Source organism: Malaya genurostris, chromosome 2 (genome assembly GCF_030247185.1).
Source record: "Malaya genurostris strain Urasoe2022 chromosome 2, Malgen_1.1, whole genome shotgun sequence".
NCBI classification, from domain to species: Eukaryota; Metazoa; Arthropoda; class Insecta; order Diptera; family Culicidae; genus Malaya; species Malaya genurostris.
The window spans coordinates 21,451,464-21,467,118 of NC_080571.1; the positions used below are offsets into that span (position 1 = coordinate 21,451,464).

The 15,655-nt window shown below is 36.5% G+C and overlaps 1 protein-coding gene across 2 annotated transcripts in view; it reads right to left on the reverse strand.

The window, feature by feature from the left end:
- The window catches only part of LOC131427204 (vertebrate ancient opsin-like), a 78,196-nt gene that overhangs the window by 23,758 nt on the left and 38,783 nt on the right, over positions 1–15,655 (reverse strand). For both annotated transcript variants that reach the window (XM_058590191.1, XM_058590190.1), the window contains one exon: positions 13,055–13,250. In XM_058590191.1, the coding sequence (XP_058446174.1) occupies positions 13,055–13,250 (196 nt within the window). The remainder of the gene's footprint in view (positions 1–13,054; positions 13,251–15,655) is intronic.

Below are 15,655 nucleotides of genomic sequence, written 5' to 3' on the forward strand. Positions count from 1 at the left end.
TTCGGACAAGGAATTACTGGCAGCAGCGCGTATTCAATTTTCTGGCCAACGAAGTACAAATGTCAGTATTACCTCAACATTTGTAAACTTCAAAAAGGGCGAAACAATCAACCCTTATCGGAAAACCCCAGCTGAAGGCAGCAACAATAAATCTACAGTCCACCACCCAGAAAACAACATCGCCGAACCGTCATCAGTCGGAGTCAACTGCACTGGCGCAATTTCGTTCGATAGTACGAATGACAGTCAATTTGAATTGGACCCCATGCGGCCACCTATTGTGCGACTGATTGAACAGTCTTCAAATGGCGACGGTCGGTTTTTGAAAGCTAGACTTCGCGACCCAAAAATTTTCAACATCGTGCGACTATATCCCTCTTAGAAAAAAACGTTCAACGGTGGTCCTTCATTGGTCCAACACGTTGGATCATTGGTCCAATGAAAGTCTAATCAATCGTTCAACGGGAGGCCAACACGGGACTTTCGTTTGCCGATTTAGAAACAGACCGTTGAACCGAATGCCATTTTTTTCGTTCAACAAACCCGGCAGACAGAGGTCCATTGTTGAACCATTTTTAACATGAATAGTTGGAGCCCCGTTGGACTAGTTTTACTGCAGAATTTCTGAAGTTTTTTCCACTTAGTTGTTTAAACTAACAATACATTCCTGCACAATACTTCTACTTCACGTAGAATAACAACAAATTTTCTTTCTATGTAAAGGTAACACTTAATTTTCACACTATTTTCGCAAGAGAAAAAACAACAACAAACCGTTCCAGCAAACTGAACGAAAATTTCGTGCAATATGTCGTTCAACAAGCGCTCAAAGACCAACAAAATAGAACGGCCTGCTGAGAGGGATCTAGCATACATGAAGGACCAATCATCCAACGTGTGCATCGACGGACAAACTCCAACTAGTATAAAAATGCTGCTCGTCTCCGAAGGACTTCCAGTATCTGGTGAACATCTCCTGCGCATCTTCACTAAAGCACATCAAGAATATGGACTTAAGGCAATCGTCCAAGTACCATGCGCGCGGGTGGTTTTAGGAAATTTTCGATGAAAATTTCGAAAAATTTGCCAAAACCAAAAACATACAGACCTTTGAAATACATTTATCTTTCTACAGGGTGAAAATGGCTGGAAAATTCGGAGGATTTTCCGAGTCTTATCAAAAATAGCTCTGAAAAATGAGTGTTTTTGTGATCTTTCACAATTATCTGGAAAAATAAAGCGATGACATAAACTCTTTTTTCAAATAAACTTTATTATGGATACACAGATTACATTCGGACACATTTTTGGAAAACCTTTTCACGCTTTTCATAGAAAATAGAAAAATTCATAGAAAAATTTCCAGGAAATCGGTTATATGAAATTCGTTGATTTTCCATGAAAAGCGTGAAAAGGTTTTCCAAAAATGTGTCCGAATGTGATCCTTGTTGCCAGCATGAGGTTTTTTTTGAAAAAATAATTTCATTCCATCGAATTATTTTTTCAAATAATTGTGAAAAATTACAAAAAAGCTCATTTTTTCAGCGCTATTTTTGATAAGACTCGTAAAATCCTCCGAATTTTCCAGTCATTGTCACCCTGTAGATAGATAAAAGTATTTCAAAGGTCTGTATGTTTTTGGTTTTGTCAAATTTTTCGAAATTTCCATCGAAAATTTCCTAAAACCACCCGCGCGCATGGTACTTGGACGATGGCCTGAAGCCGGACGAAGCCGTAGCAGACCTCGACGCATGTCGAAACTATCTGTCCAGTGAGCAGACCCGTCGCTTACAACAAATACGTGAAAATACGAACAAATTTTACCAGCCAAATTTTCGGAAAAAAAAATGACGCTCTTTGACGAAGTATTAGTAATTAGTAATTAGTAATGTAAGTATAACAGCACGCTACCCATTTTTTACGATCAAGTCAAAGATTGAGTAGATAACACATGGATCAATAAGTCCCGAGACTAACAATGGAAACAACATTTTTTTGCAAAATTTTTTTTTATTCATCAACATAATCACCTTTTAGGGTGATACAATGGTTCCAAGGTTCGATAAACTGCTTTCTGAATCATCGACTCGTTGCTGTTTTTGTTCCATCGAAAGCAATCGCGGCACCCACTTGGAAAAAACATTTTTCATGCTCAATTTTTCATGAAGGGTAGTAAATACACTTCCATATGATATCTGTGTCATCTCAGCAATCTCACGGAGCTTCACTTTACGATCTTTCATTCTAATTTTTGTCACTTCACTCACATTTTCCGGAGTAACGGCTTCCACGGCTTCAAAAATCTTCATTTATTTTTCCAAGTCTTGTCTTGTCCCTAAAACACGTGTGCTAACGTTTTTTTTTCAATCCTCGAAACAGTTGTTAAAGTCAATTTCCGGAATAGTCATCAATGCACGTAGCGATTCACATTTGATGTCTTCAAGTGACTCAAAACGGTTTCCCCGGAACGGTCGTTTGCTGAATAGCCAGAAGGCAAACGGAGCTAAATCAGGCGAATACGGTGGTTGCGGAACGATATTGGTTGAATTTTTTTGCGAAAAAATCACGAACCGCTTTTCACGAATAGCTTTTCGCAAATCATGCATAACACTCAAATAATATTCTTTCTTGACATTTTTATCCGGTCGGAAGGAATTCGGAGTGCACCACACCTTGATAATCAAAGAACACTGTCAACATTACCTTAAGGGGCGGGTAGGGTTTAACACTTTTGAAAAATCATTTATTATTTTCTTCATTTTTTCTTATAGTAAAACATTTCAAGAATATTCTGTGAAATTTTCAAGCCTATTGGAACGAAACTCTGGAAGTTATGAACCTTTATCTATGGATATCTCTCATTCTGCGGAGAAAAAGAGCTCGGCGGACAAGCCCAAGATTTCTACCTTGATTGACTTCAAAACTTGACAAAACAATCTTGAAATATTTAGGGGTTTTTTTTTTGTTTTGTGCAAAAAAGCACATATTTAGTTTCAACTTTCTTTGCGTTTCGCCTTCGGCTCGTCAGTGCTTAAAGCAGTTCAAATTGAACTGCCATCTCGTGCCTAGCAGTTCAACTTAAACCGCTAAGCTGTTCAAACTCTGCGGCGACCAGTAGCCAGTCGTCATTCGTTTACGCCCGAGACGTCAGATAGGATATGGCACCTAGTGTTATATCCTTAAAGGGTCACATAAGTAGTGTGGACCTTGCGTCTGCTTAGCGGTTTAAGTTGAACTGCTAGGCACGAGATGGCAGTTCAATTTGAACTGCTTTAAGCACTGACGAGCCGAAGGCGAAACGCAAAGAAAGTTGAATCTTGAAATGTTTCATTATAATAAATTATGAAAGAAAAAATGTGATTTTTTGAAAATGTTGGACCTTACGGGCTGCCTGTAGTAATAAATTGTTTCCATTGATTTTATAGACAAAAAACTTCAAACGCCTTTTTCTCGGAAGCAGGATTTGAAAGTACGTGTCCATCGTCATTCAAAAACTACTGAACCAATTTTTTTTCAAATTTTGCGCACACTTCCTACAGATAAAAAATCAGACCCCAACGATTTCCTTTTCGTTGTTTGTTATTTTGGGGAGGTTTAACAGCTACAAAATGGAGGATTTTTCAGTGAAAAATCGTAGTTTTCACTTTGAGCAACCACCAAAAATTAAAAGAATGGTAAAAAAAATCAAACAGAAACGTTGAGGTTTAGAAAAACATCTACTCTATCTATGCTGCTTTGATTTGTTGACTTCTTATCAGTCTGCGCTGAAATACAGTGGACACCGCAAATCATGATTTTTAAGAAGCGTTCTCAAAAATACCTCTTCACCGACTTATTTCCCAATATTTTACCACGAAAAATTACAAAATGTTGTTCGAATGATGCTTTTTATCATGCAAAAAATTTTAATTTATTTTGTTGCACGATAACTCCGAAAAAAATTATCAAAAATGATGATATTTTTCATCATTCAGACCCTACCTTCCCTTAATATAGAATTTAGTAACAATTACATGAACATATTGTAACTATTACATAAAATTCTGGTAAAAAGTAAGTTCAGATGAAAGTAAATTTACAGTACAATTTAAATGAACTTCGTGTAAATTTCACAAAATTATTCTATAGAATCTACAAAAAGAGTCACGTAGGGATTACGTGATACAAATGTGGAATTGAAGTGAAGATTTTTCTGAGTGCACTTATGTAAAGCAGGAATCAAAAACCCTTCCAGGCCCACAATACTTTACTGTCGTCGTTGGGGAGGATGTGAGCGATGCAGACAGGTCGATTCAAGTGGAGAAATTCGGTCGAAAGGTACTGGTATGGCAAGCAATATGTTCCTGTGGTTTGAAGTCAACCATTTTTTACACTACCGGAACTATAAATGCAGAAATTTATCGATCTGAGTGTCTTCAGAAGAGATTGCTTCCTTTATATAAGAAGCATAGTACACCTCCACTGTTTTGGCTGGATTTAACGTCGGCTCACTATGCCAAAACCACTCTCAATTGGCTTGCGGAAAAGGGTATAAATTTCGTTGGGAAAAATATAAATCCACCAAATTGCCCTCAGCTTCGACCCATCGAACGTTACTGGGCAATCGTGAAGAGAGTCTTCAAAAAGACTGATAAGGCAGCTGGGAACATGCAAGAGTTCAAAAAAATTTGGGCTCAATCGCAAAAAAATGCGATGTAACACTTGCCCGGAACTTGATGAAGAGCGTTCGATCAAAAGTTCGAAAATTCGTGAAGGAATAACTTAAATTTCATCCGGTTTTCATTATGCTCAAGTTTAACCTCGTACAATAAAGGATCTATTTTTAATTTGAATAAAATATCGTTTTTTATCATAATTTGAAAGAAAAATTTGTGGATATCTTATTTTCGATACACTCCTTAGGCACAAATTTTGCGAACGGTATTGAAAAAACTCCCTAAAAAAATAATTCAATTGGCTTTACGCCCGCAGGAACCATCCTATTGGATCAGTGTTCCCCAGAGCTTCTGCGGTTTATTTGAAGTATTTGATTATCTCGAACGATCATTCCCCGGCACGCAATGGATTGATTTACTTCGTACTGAACAACTGAATCACGGTGGGGTGTTTACTCGAGAGAATTGAAAAGCTTGTTTCGAACAACGATACTTCCGGTGATAGAAGAATACGACGGGCCGTTTCGGTTTTTGTTTTTCATCGTTGAGCAAACGCATCAGCGGATTGGATCGGGCAACAGTTGATGTGTTTTTTTGGGTCCCAATCCTAATTTAGGTGCATGAAGTGAAATATTGATTCTCATGCTCTCATGCCAAAAGCAATTTCAATTATTTTGCCAATAGGTCACAGTGTCTCGTTTGAATCGTGACATGTCACCTGAATACCTATTTTAATGAATTTTAGTAAATCGAAACACAGAAGCATGAAAGGGAAAAATTTCCTTTTTAAAGGTTATCTGGTAAATTCCATTCGCAATATAGCATTTATATGGATTCCGTGAGGAACAGCCAGAAGTTTTGATTTGAGTTTTAATGATGTTTAGGAAAACATTCAACATTTCTGCCAATCTGCAAACGTAGCCTCGAGTTCTACGATGCTCTATTATTTTCTTTTAATTAACAATTGTTCATTGTTTATCTGAAATTATTTCTCTCGAAAGGAAAGATCTTTCAAATGGAATTTCTATTTATTATGACAGAGAATGAGTTCACAGACGGGTTAATGTGCGTTACAAAACACACTAGTACTGAGTCAACTGGGGAACAACTTGACATATTTTAGCTGAGTTCGTGTACCCTCTTCCAAACTGTAGATGTCGCTTGAGAAATTCATGTTTACTTGTCAGATGGTTCATCAATTGAAAATGCATTTCTTAGTGAAAATCCTGCATTCTGTGGTGGATATGAAGATCGTAGCGTAAAAATCAAATATATGTTTCAAATGAGCACTTCAGTCAGTTTCATGTATTGTTTATCACACTAACACTAGCAATAAATAAAACTGATTTAAGCCACAAAATTTGACTCTACCTATCTGTCACCATCACTGCTGAAAGACAGCATAAAGAAAACAAAATTGAATTAGGTTTTATTAACAAGTTTATTAGCCAAAAACTCGTGAGAAGTGCGAAGCAAAACAGTGTTTTAACGTTGAACGGTGAAGTGAGTTTCGAATGTTGCACTCTTATTCTATACACAGAAAGAAATAATGAAATTTACACGACATGTAAATCAATAGCAACATGGAACAGACATGGGAAATTGGATTGCATTGAATTTTCAATGAATAGAACTGAATCTTTCAATTGACGCTTAGTTTTGCGATTGAATTATCTGGAAACGAACAGAATTGTAAAGTAACTTTATGTTTAATTGTCTGCTCCAAATATGTGCATGAAAATAGATGTAAATTCACAAAATATTTTTATCTGTGTATGTCAAACGAAGTTCGTTGTATCTTCCAACCTATATTGCAACTGGTTGTAGTTTTTTCAGGTGAAGGCTACATCGAAACAAAAAGAAAGGTAGGTTTATATTTGTTCAAAACATAGTTTTGGTTGAAGAAAATAAAATCCTTGACAGTTTGTGTAGAATACTCGTAGTAGGCGGTTGCTCTTCTCTGTGGCTTCTTGTTATTCCATGGCAGCATTGCCAGACACTCAAACCAACCAGATTTTTTACCAGATTTTCCAAATTTTTCAAGATTTTGTCAGATCTCGCTAGATCTTTACGGTTTTGGCCTCTATAAGATAGAAGACATGGACGTGCTTATAAATATTTTTAAAACATGTGGTTCGTTCCCGGTACCTTCTGAAATGACCGCACTCACCGCTTGGTGGAGCGCGAGATTAATTGCATTGTTATCATTTCAACAAAAGTGTGCCATAAAATCTCAATATATACAAATGAGCTACCGAATCGAAAGGGTTCTCACGGTTTGACATTTGCATTATGAATGTATGATGGGAACTCAGCAGTGCAACCAATTTATCACCATTGGTGCCAGTTTCACAGAGGACCGTAGATGTGCGCCAAAAAAAGATTCGGAAGCTCATTTGTATATATTGAGATTTTATGGCACACTTTTGTTGAAATGATAACAATGCAATTAATCTCGCGCTCCAGCAAGCGATGAGTGCGGTCATTTGAGAAAGTACCGGAAACGAACCAGATTTGTTTTAAATATTTGTAAGCACATACATGTCTCTATTATTTATCTTTGATTTAATGTCGCTGTTCGGTAATTTTTTGCCGAAAACCTTCGGTAAATAGAAAAAGAACAATCAGTTGATCACACGTTGTTTTAAAGAACTTTTACAATACTTTTAAAGTTGTACAGTAAATCTAAATAACCAGCGAGTACGGAACGAAATGTATAATCAAATAACAATTACCGAACGTCTGTATATTTGATAATCAACTGTAAAACTGCGACCACTTTGTGAATACTCTAGCCGCGTAAATATGTAAAATCTGCCCCCAAAGATCAAATTGTTATACCACATTTGAACAAGTTTGAATTGGGGACAATTTTCCCAAAACTTCAACCCAGTTCAAGTTCTTTCAAAATTCGAACCTATCATATTGATGGAGCCAGGGTGGTTCTATTGGATTTCATTTTATTTGAATTTTAAAGCGTCAAAAAATTAAAAAAAAATTCAGGGATGTTTTGAACATTGTCGGGAACAACAACTTCTTCTTGAACCTAATTTTTATCCTTCTTTTAAAATGCATACGATTAATTTACGTAAGGGTGTGCCAATGTATGAGCATGTTATTTTACTTGCGAACACAAGTCAGATAGTTTTGTAATTTAAACTTTTTAACAAGAAAATTTTAATGATCATATCCGTTTGCTATGTCTAGTACTTGTGCCAAACGTACTTTGCTAGACGATGAAATTAATCTAATTGATGCTTCGTCACAACGTCGGAAATATGCAGCATCTCAAAAGGTTCAATATAACAAGAAAAAAGATTGGATAAAGAAGCAATTAAAAACCAAGGTAATGAAATATTACTCACACTGCCAGTGAGTTAATTATTTTTTGTTCAGTCAGATTGGGACGTTTTTTTTCCTGCAATCAGAAATTATCGGCATTAGAAAATGTACACTTCTAGAAAAAAGGGTAACGGCTCCCTATTTCATCTGAGCTCCTATTTCCATCTCATCCCTTCACTTCATTACTTCGAACATGAATAATATCTTACAACGTACCTAAACCAAACTGTAGAATGTTTTAAAATGATTATTGAAGCTATTGTCACACTTTCTCAATGGAACAAATGGTTTTAAATTCTTCGGTGATCGGTGATCGTTTTTTTTGCATTTAAAACAAACTCACTTTCTAATTTAGGACACACTTTCGTCTCAAGATTTACAGTTCGTCATGTTTCTGAATATCTACTAATCGATTCGTCTCAAAACATGATCACTATTTCGCACAATTACACTACCATTGAATGCTGGATGACTTCATAATCAGTAATGTTCTCTTGCCACTGGTTTAATTAACGATTAAAAACTTCAAAAACTACCCGACAAGCAATAAAAGTCTTCAAGAATATGAGATGAAAATTTTTCACTTAGTTCACTTGAATGTGCTTTGTTTTCATCTCATTTCGTTTCGCAAAGTTGCCAAGTTTTCTCATAATGTTACAAACAAAAAATGTTTTCCTTCTTCAAATCATCATCAACAAGTATTTTTTTGGTATCCGTGGCATTAGTTTAATTATATTGTTGATATTTATAATATTTCAATAAAACTGATTCGGTTCCGAATATTATTAGAAAGAGCGTGTTAAATACTAATGAAATAATCGTTGTGGCAAATCTAGTTGCACTGGTTTCTTTCCGCTATACGTCACCATAACACTGTTAAGTGTGTGTGTGTGTTTCATGGGCTGTGTACAGATATTTTCATAGAAAATATGTATAGAACAGATACATATAGAACAGCTATCTGTTTTCACTAATAAAATGAATCAGTTCATATTGATTAAAAAATTTAATTTTTCAGTGTTCATCATCAAATATTTACACAAAAGATTTCCATTTTCACATGTGATTTGTCCGTTGATTAATAAACTTTCAAAGAAGTACTGCAATCAAATATTAACAGATTCTCAGAGAGAAATGTCTAAATTTTTACTTCTCACTTTTTATGAACCTTTACAAATCTGTATAAAATTTAGAAAATCTGTATAAAATCTGTAATCTGATTTAAATCAGTATGCGAACGCAAAAATCCATACAATACAGATAAATCTGTATAAATGGCATCTCTGGTTCTGCATTTTGTTTTTAGGAGGGCTGATGCCAAAATAGTAACAATTCTTTTTTTTTTGTTCGTTTTCAAGTTCTCCAAATTAGCTGCACAGTAACATTTTAAATTGAAAACGAAAGGTAACGAAAACAATTCAAAAAAATTTAAATGTCGAAATGATTTCGAACTGTTTCTAAAAATATCGTGTGTTGTCTCATAGTTGGCATTAGGCCCTTTTTAAGGAAAATTCTGATATTTTGAACCGAAGAGTGTAATAGTGTAATATTTTGGTTATGATGCCAATTTATGGGATGAATAAAGGACCAACGATAGGATGAGTATAACACCTTTGTGATGAAATTAGGAGCGCAGCAGTGAACATTTCGGGTTCGGAAGAATTGACATTATTTTAATTTCCAAGGAATGTGAATCAATTCCCAATGTGGAGCAAGGCGAATCAAGCAGAAATATGAAAAAAACGTGGTGATTTTAGTAGCTAAATCAGGTTTTCAAGACAAGGATACATTTTATAATATTACCATTTAATTCTGTTATATACTTATAACGTCACTATACAAATTCACTATGTATCTCACAACACTATAAATCATGTATAATAAACGTCACATCACATATACGTATTTCGAATACAATTTATATTCTTCTTCAGTGTGTTAGGTTTGTTTAATTATTCATCAATACATAAGTGTTGTGAGCAGAGATGTCTATCTCCTCTGTGTGACGAAGAGCAAGCAAAATTTCTCCCCTCGCACTGACAACTTCAACGAGAGCTCTTCTCTTTCACATTTATACACCACTGTTGTGTAAAGTGTACACGCATCATGAGTGCGTTTGTTTATTTCCTTTTACCTATTCCACTGAATCGCACCAAAGTGCTAGAGCATTAGCTAATAAATTCTCCGAGGTGGATGCAGATACTTTCACAGAGGTGTACACGCCGGTGAGCACTCTGCTGTATGGTTTTCGTAGATGAAGCGTGGATACGCAAAATCAGCAAAATAAAACAATTTATCGTAAAATTTTCGGTTTTCCTTGCAAATTTTTCATAGCAAGGCCAGATCTACTCTCTAATTATTGAAGTTCACAGAAGTGTTCGCTCTCCATCACGCGCCAGTGGTCACTTGGGTGTATTTAGACGAGAGCGCGTGTGAGCGATTCATGCGAAGAGAATGTGTTTCACTCGCGCCAGCTGCTTTAACCACAAGCACACACTCAAATGCTGTCTATTCGACACTGAGAAGAAGTGCGCTTTCCTCTTTGTGCGGTGATTCGTTTTTTGCATCCTCGGTGTGGCAAAAATCTGACTCTAGCGTGTATAACTCTGGTGAAATGCCATCTCTGGTAGTGAACATATCAGAAGTGTTTTAGCTGATTTTTCAGATATTATTTTAATTTCCCAATGTGGAGCAAGGCGAATTAAGCAGAAATATGAAAAAACTTGGTAATTTTAGTGGCTAAATCAGGTTTTTAAGGTAACGTCCTTACAAATGAGATGAAATAGGGAGCCCTTACCATAGACGTCAAACCTTTTGGGTAAAATTGAGCGTTCAAAGGGTAATATACTTTCCGGCGCGAGCAAGCAAGCCCATATATATTTTATTGATTTGTCGATTTCGTCACTTATGCGTTTTTATCTCCAAAACCTGACATATCAGCCATATGCTCTGCGAAATCGACCCACAGTCCAATTTAAGTATCAAACGAGCATATAGTTATTGTTGTCAGTTAATCCATATCCAAGTAAATTGAGCGGTAATGAGTTTTGACGTTTACGTCACTTATACCATTATATCACCGGAACCGTAAAATGACAGCCATTTGCACTTCAAACCGGTTTAATGAACCAATATTAGTTTCCAAACGAGCACAACTTTGTTGAAATCGATTAAGCCATCTACTAGAAAATTGAGCGTAGAGAAAGAACTATAATGTGGCATATGAGACGTAAACGACAAAGTTTAATTTTCTATTACCGCACGATTGTCTCGGAGATGGCTGAATCGATATTAACTAGTTTAGGCATATTTGAAAGCTAGATTGAACTGCAATGCCTTATGGTTCTGGTGACATTATGGTATAAGTGACGTAAACGACAAAACTCTTTGCTCGTCGGTGTTTGTCTATTGGATTATTCCATAAGCTTTCATGGCTCACTGTGAATACTTTCGGTTCCAGAGATGTAATCGTATAAGTGACGTAACCGACTTGTCAGGTGCATTAGGATTAGATTTTTGTGTATTATACCATATGAGTAGCTCTTAAGGGGGGCGTAGAGTCAAAACGATGAAAAAAATCATCATTTTTGTGATTTTTTTCCAGAATTCTCGTTCAACAAAATAAATTCAAATGTTCTGCATGATAAAAAGCATCATTCGAACAACGTTTTGTAATTTTTTCGTGGAAAAGTATTGAGAAATAAGTCGGTGAAGAGGTATTTTTGAAGACGTTTCTTAAAAATCATGATTTGCGGTGTCCTCTGTATCTCAGCGCAGACTAATCAGAAGTGAACAAATGAACGCAGCATAGTTAGAGTAGAAGTTTTTCTAGACCCCAACGTTTCTGTTTGATTTTTTTAAATTTTTGGTGGTTGTTCAAAGTGAAAACTAAGATTTTTCACGAAAAAATCCGCCATTTTGTAGCTGTAAGAAAAAAAAAGCCGCAATTTTGTAGCTGTAAGTAACAAACAACGAAAAGGAAAGCGTTGGGATCTGGTTTTTTTATATGTAAAAAGTGTGTGCAAAGTTTGAAAAAAAATTGGTGCAGTAGTTTTTGAATAACGATGGACACGGACTTTCAAAACCTGTTTTCGAGAAAAACGCGTTTAAAGTATTTTGTCTATACAATCAATGGAAACAATTTATTACTCCAGGGAGCCCGTAGGACCTAACACTTTCAAAAAATCATATTTTTTCATTTATAATTTATTATAATGAAACATTTCAAGAATGTTTTGTCAATGTTTGAAGTCAATCGAAGTAGAAATCTTGGGCCTGTGCGCCGAGTTCTTGCTTCTTCGCAGAATGAGATAGCCATAGATAAAGATCCATAACTTCCAGAGTTTCGTTCTAATAGGCTTGAAAATTTCACAGAATGTTCTTAAAATGTTTTACTATAAGAAAATATAAAGAAAATAATGATTTTAAAAAAGTGTTAGACCCTACCCGCCCCTTAAATACGAAAAAAGATTTAAAACCGAGGAAAGCTTTAGATCTCCCGCAATTATATTATAACGAAATGTGAAAGTGAAAGAACGAATTGCAGTTTTCCATGCACCCGAAAAGGGCTTCAATTCGCTAGCCGAGGATTAAATTCTGATTCTGGTGGAGGCCTTCTGGCAAAACCATTTTGCAGATTATGTTTCTCTTACTAATAGGATACTTGCGTGAATGAATCAGTTTTCTCCTGGAATAATAAACAAAGAGAATGTTTATGTTGGATAGTATTTTCTATCCGTTTTCGTTTGCATTACTTCAATGAATAAGAATTGGTAATTGTAATGGGAATTGGTAGGGGCATGTGTTTGATTGATAATCACAGCCTGCTGATGGAAGCCAAAACCTAGGATAGCAATCGCTAGCCTACTGCCATCGTTTATTGACTTATTTCCGAGAGAGAGCTATGTTAGTTTATCTAATTTCTGTGGAATTCATTATGTCGGTTTTGCGAACCGGTTGATCAGTTACCGAGTAGCATTTCATCTGCCAAGCCATGCGGGGCCTGCTTGGATGCACAAATTCGTAGTTGGAAATAAGTTTGCCATTTTCTCGCTTACCTGATGTTAGCTGCCTCGTTGACGTAGGCACCCCATCCGAACAGGGGTGGCGAGGTTAAGGCAAACGAGTAGCACCATATGAAGAACACGGCAAACATGGCACCCCGGCGGGACAGGTTCCGCGTGGAAAAAGGCAAACTGATCAGACAGTAGCGCTCGTACGACAGCACCGTCAGCGTCGTGATGGAGGTAATTCCTGCGAAAATAGTAACAACAACCAAAAAAAAAGAATGAAAACTTTATGTCAAATGTTTTTGCAGTGTAAACTTAAATTATGCACGATATTTCAAAAACTCAACATTTTTCAGCAAGAGAATCGTAAATTTATTCCAGTAGAAATTTCCGGTCAAATATGTCCATCACGATTTTCCCAAACCGACGCTTAAATAGATAAACTCATTTACCATTTTATTCACATGTTGAAGGACGACATCGGAAATGCGGGGCAGGGGGACAGACAGACGCTTCTAATGCCACAGTATCTGCAAACACATCGGTTTCGTCCAGTCGGATCCGTTGATCCCATCGAACGATACGGGAACGGATAATGATGATTCCGGTCACGTCCCAGAAGGAACAGAGTGTTAACAAACTTGCGCGCTGCATACCTGCGTTGTTTAATTAGTGGTCGATTTTCCGGCGCTTGTTTCGATCTTTCGGGGCGGGGATGATTGATGGTTCCATTTTTGAGCATATCTAGTTTTAAAGTTTGGTCATCTGCAGGTTTGCTGGACGCAGAAACATGACTGATATGTCGAATTTATTATTTCAATTGCTTCTGCTTTAAATGTAACTAAATGTGAAATCTGGGATCAAAACAGACAGCCATCATCCTAAATGAATTAGAGTGCGAGACATTCCACGGGTCGATTTTTTTCATTTTTTCCATAACTCAAATAATTTCTCCTGATTTTTTTTGCTAAAATTACCTATGGCAAGTGCAACCGTGTCGGAAGGTCATCAATTGGTGCTTCCAAAGCATTATCAACCGTTTATCGTCGCGATTCATTTGCGTTATCGGTTGTTTATCAGCTTGTACCCATCCTACCTCTGAATATCCTTGCGCTACCGGCTACACATTCGTCGTCGTACACCTAAAATGGCATAGGCTGGAACCGCATACTGCTGCCGATGTGACGTTCTGAGCGCCTTCGATATTTGCATATTCATGAGCCTAAATGTAATCCAATATTTTTTTTCGATTTCGATGTCACTGCTCTACATTGTCTCCTTCGCTATTTGATGTTAGTTAGTTAAGATTAGTGATAAGAAAAAATATGCGAAAAACGGTGTCACCTTCAATCGTTGCCTACTGAGATGATTATTTGATTGAATTAAATTGTTTTGAATTGTACCGAAACTGAAAAATTGTTTTTGCATCGCAGTAAACGGGTGATCTAAAAAATACCACTTGGCAGGGCCAGCTGTAAAACATTTTAAGCCCAGGTGGGTAATTTTTCGTACCGAGGAGGAACGATCCAAGATTTTCAATTACTCCTGAATTCTAATGAAAATGTTATTTAGCCCTTAGAAGTGGAAGGAATGTGAATGTCGTCGAGACTTACTTTACTATGGGCGCCTTTTCAAAATTTACCCTGTACAATAATGGGCAGAACTTCATCGCGAATATCTCTTGATGTACTCAACCCAACAACATAGTTTTTTCTACAAGCTATCGAAAATATGATCAGGAATTTGTGATTAAATTTTCAACAGCGTGAGATAACCATAAATAGAAAACTTTCGGAAATAATTCATCACGCTTGCTTGCTTTTTTTCGCACCCGGACGACGGTTTTGAGTTAGCCAAGTACATATCAGTTCCGATTATCTACTGGACGAATATAAAGGGTAAACTTCAATTGAAAATCGTTCATTTCTTCTAGTTCTTCAGACGGAACTGGATGTCGAGGTGAGGTTTTCCCACTAACATCAGTGATAACATACCAAGTATAAAGCGTGAAACGCTCAGGTCGTGCTCTCATTTGGACTTCATTTGGACAATGAAAGCAGACTTTCTGCGTGGTATAAAGTCTCAAACGCTCAGGTCACAGAGTAAGTTTCCCTTCGTAGAACATCGATCGCGTCATCATGCTGCTGGTCGTTTGCATTTAAGCAAAATGCAACGAAAAATGGACAACAATTGGACACATTATACAAAATCAGCCCTTCTGATGGCTCCAATTGTTATCTAAAGAACTATAACGATTGCTTCTTTGCAAATCGGAAATTAGAACCCTCAGTGTAGTGCAAATCTGGGATAATTTGATTAGCTTTGTGCAATTTTCGCAGTGCAAAATTCGCGACAGTGTTTAATATCTTAGAGAATTATATAATTTGACATTTCTGAATGCCAGAAATTAGTACAGCCTTTTGACAGTTTCTTTCACTGAAATATTCAAATCCAAAGTGAAGTAAACGACACCAAAGTTATTTGTGTTGCTATTTAGAACCATAACTAGACTGGTTATTTCGTAATATTTGATTGTATGTCAGAATGTTTAATGTAACTAATCTGTACTTTAGTTTAGCTGTATCGTTTCGAATTCAAGTAGTGAAAAAAGGATAGCTTGCACAATTCACTCAGCTAATTGATATTCTG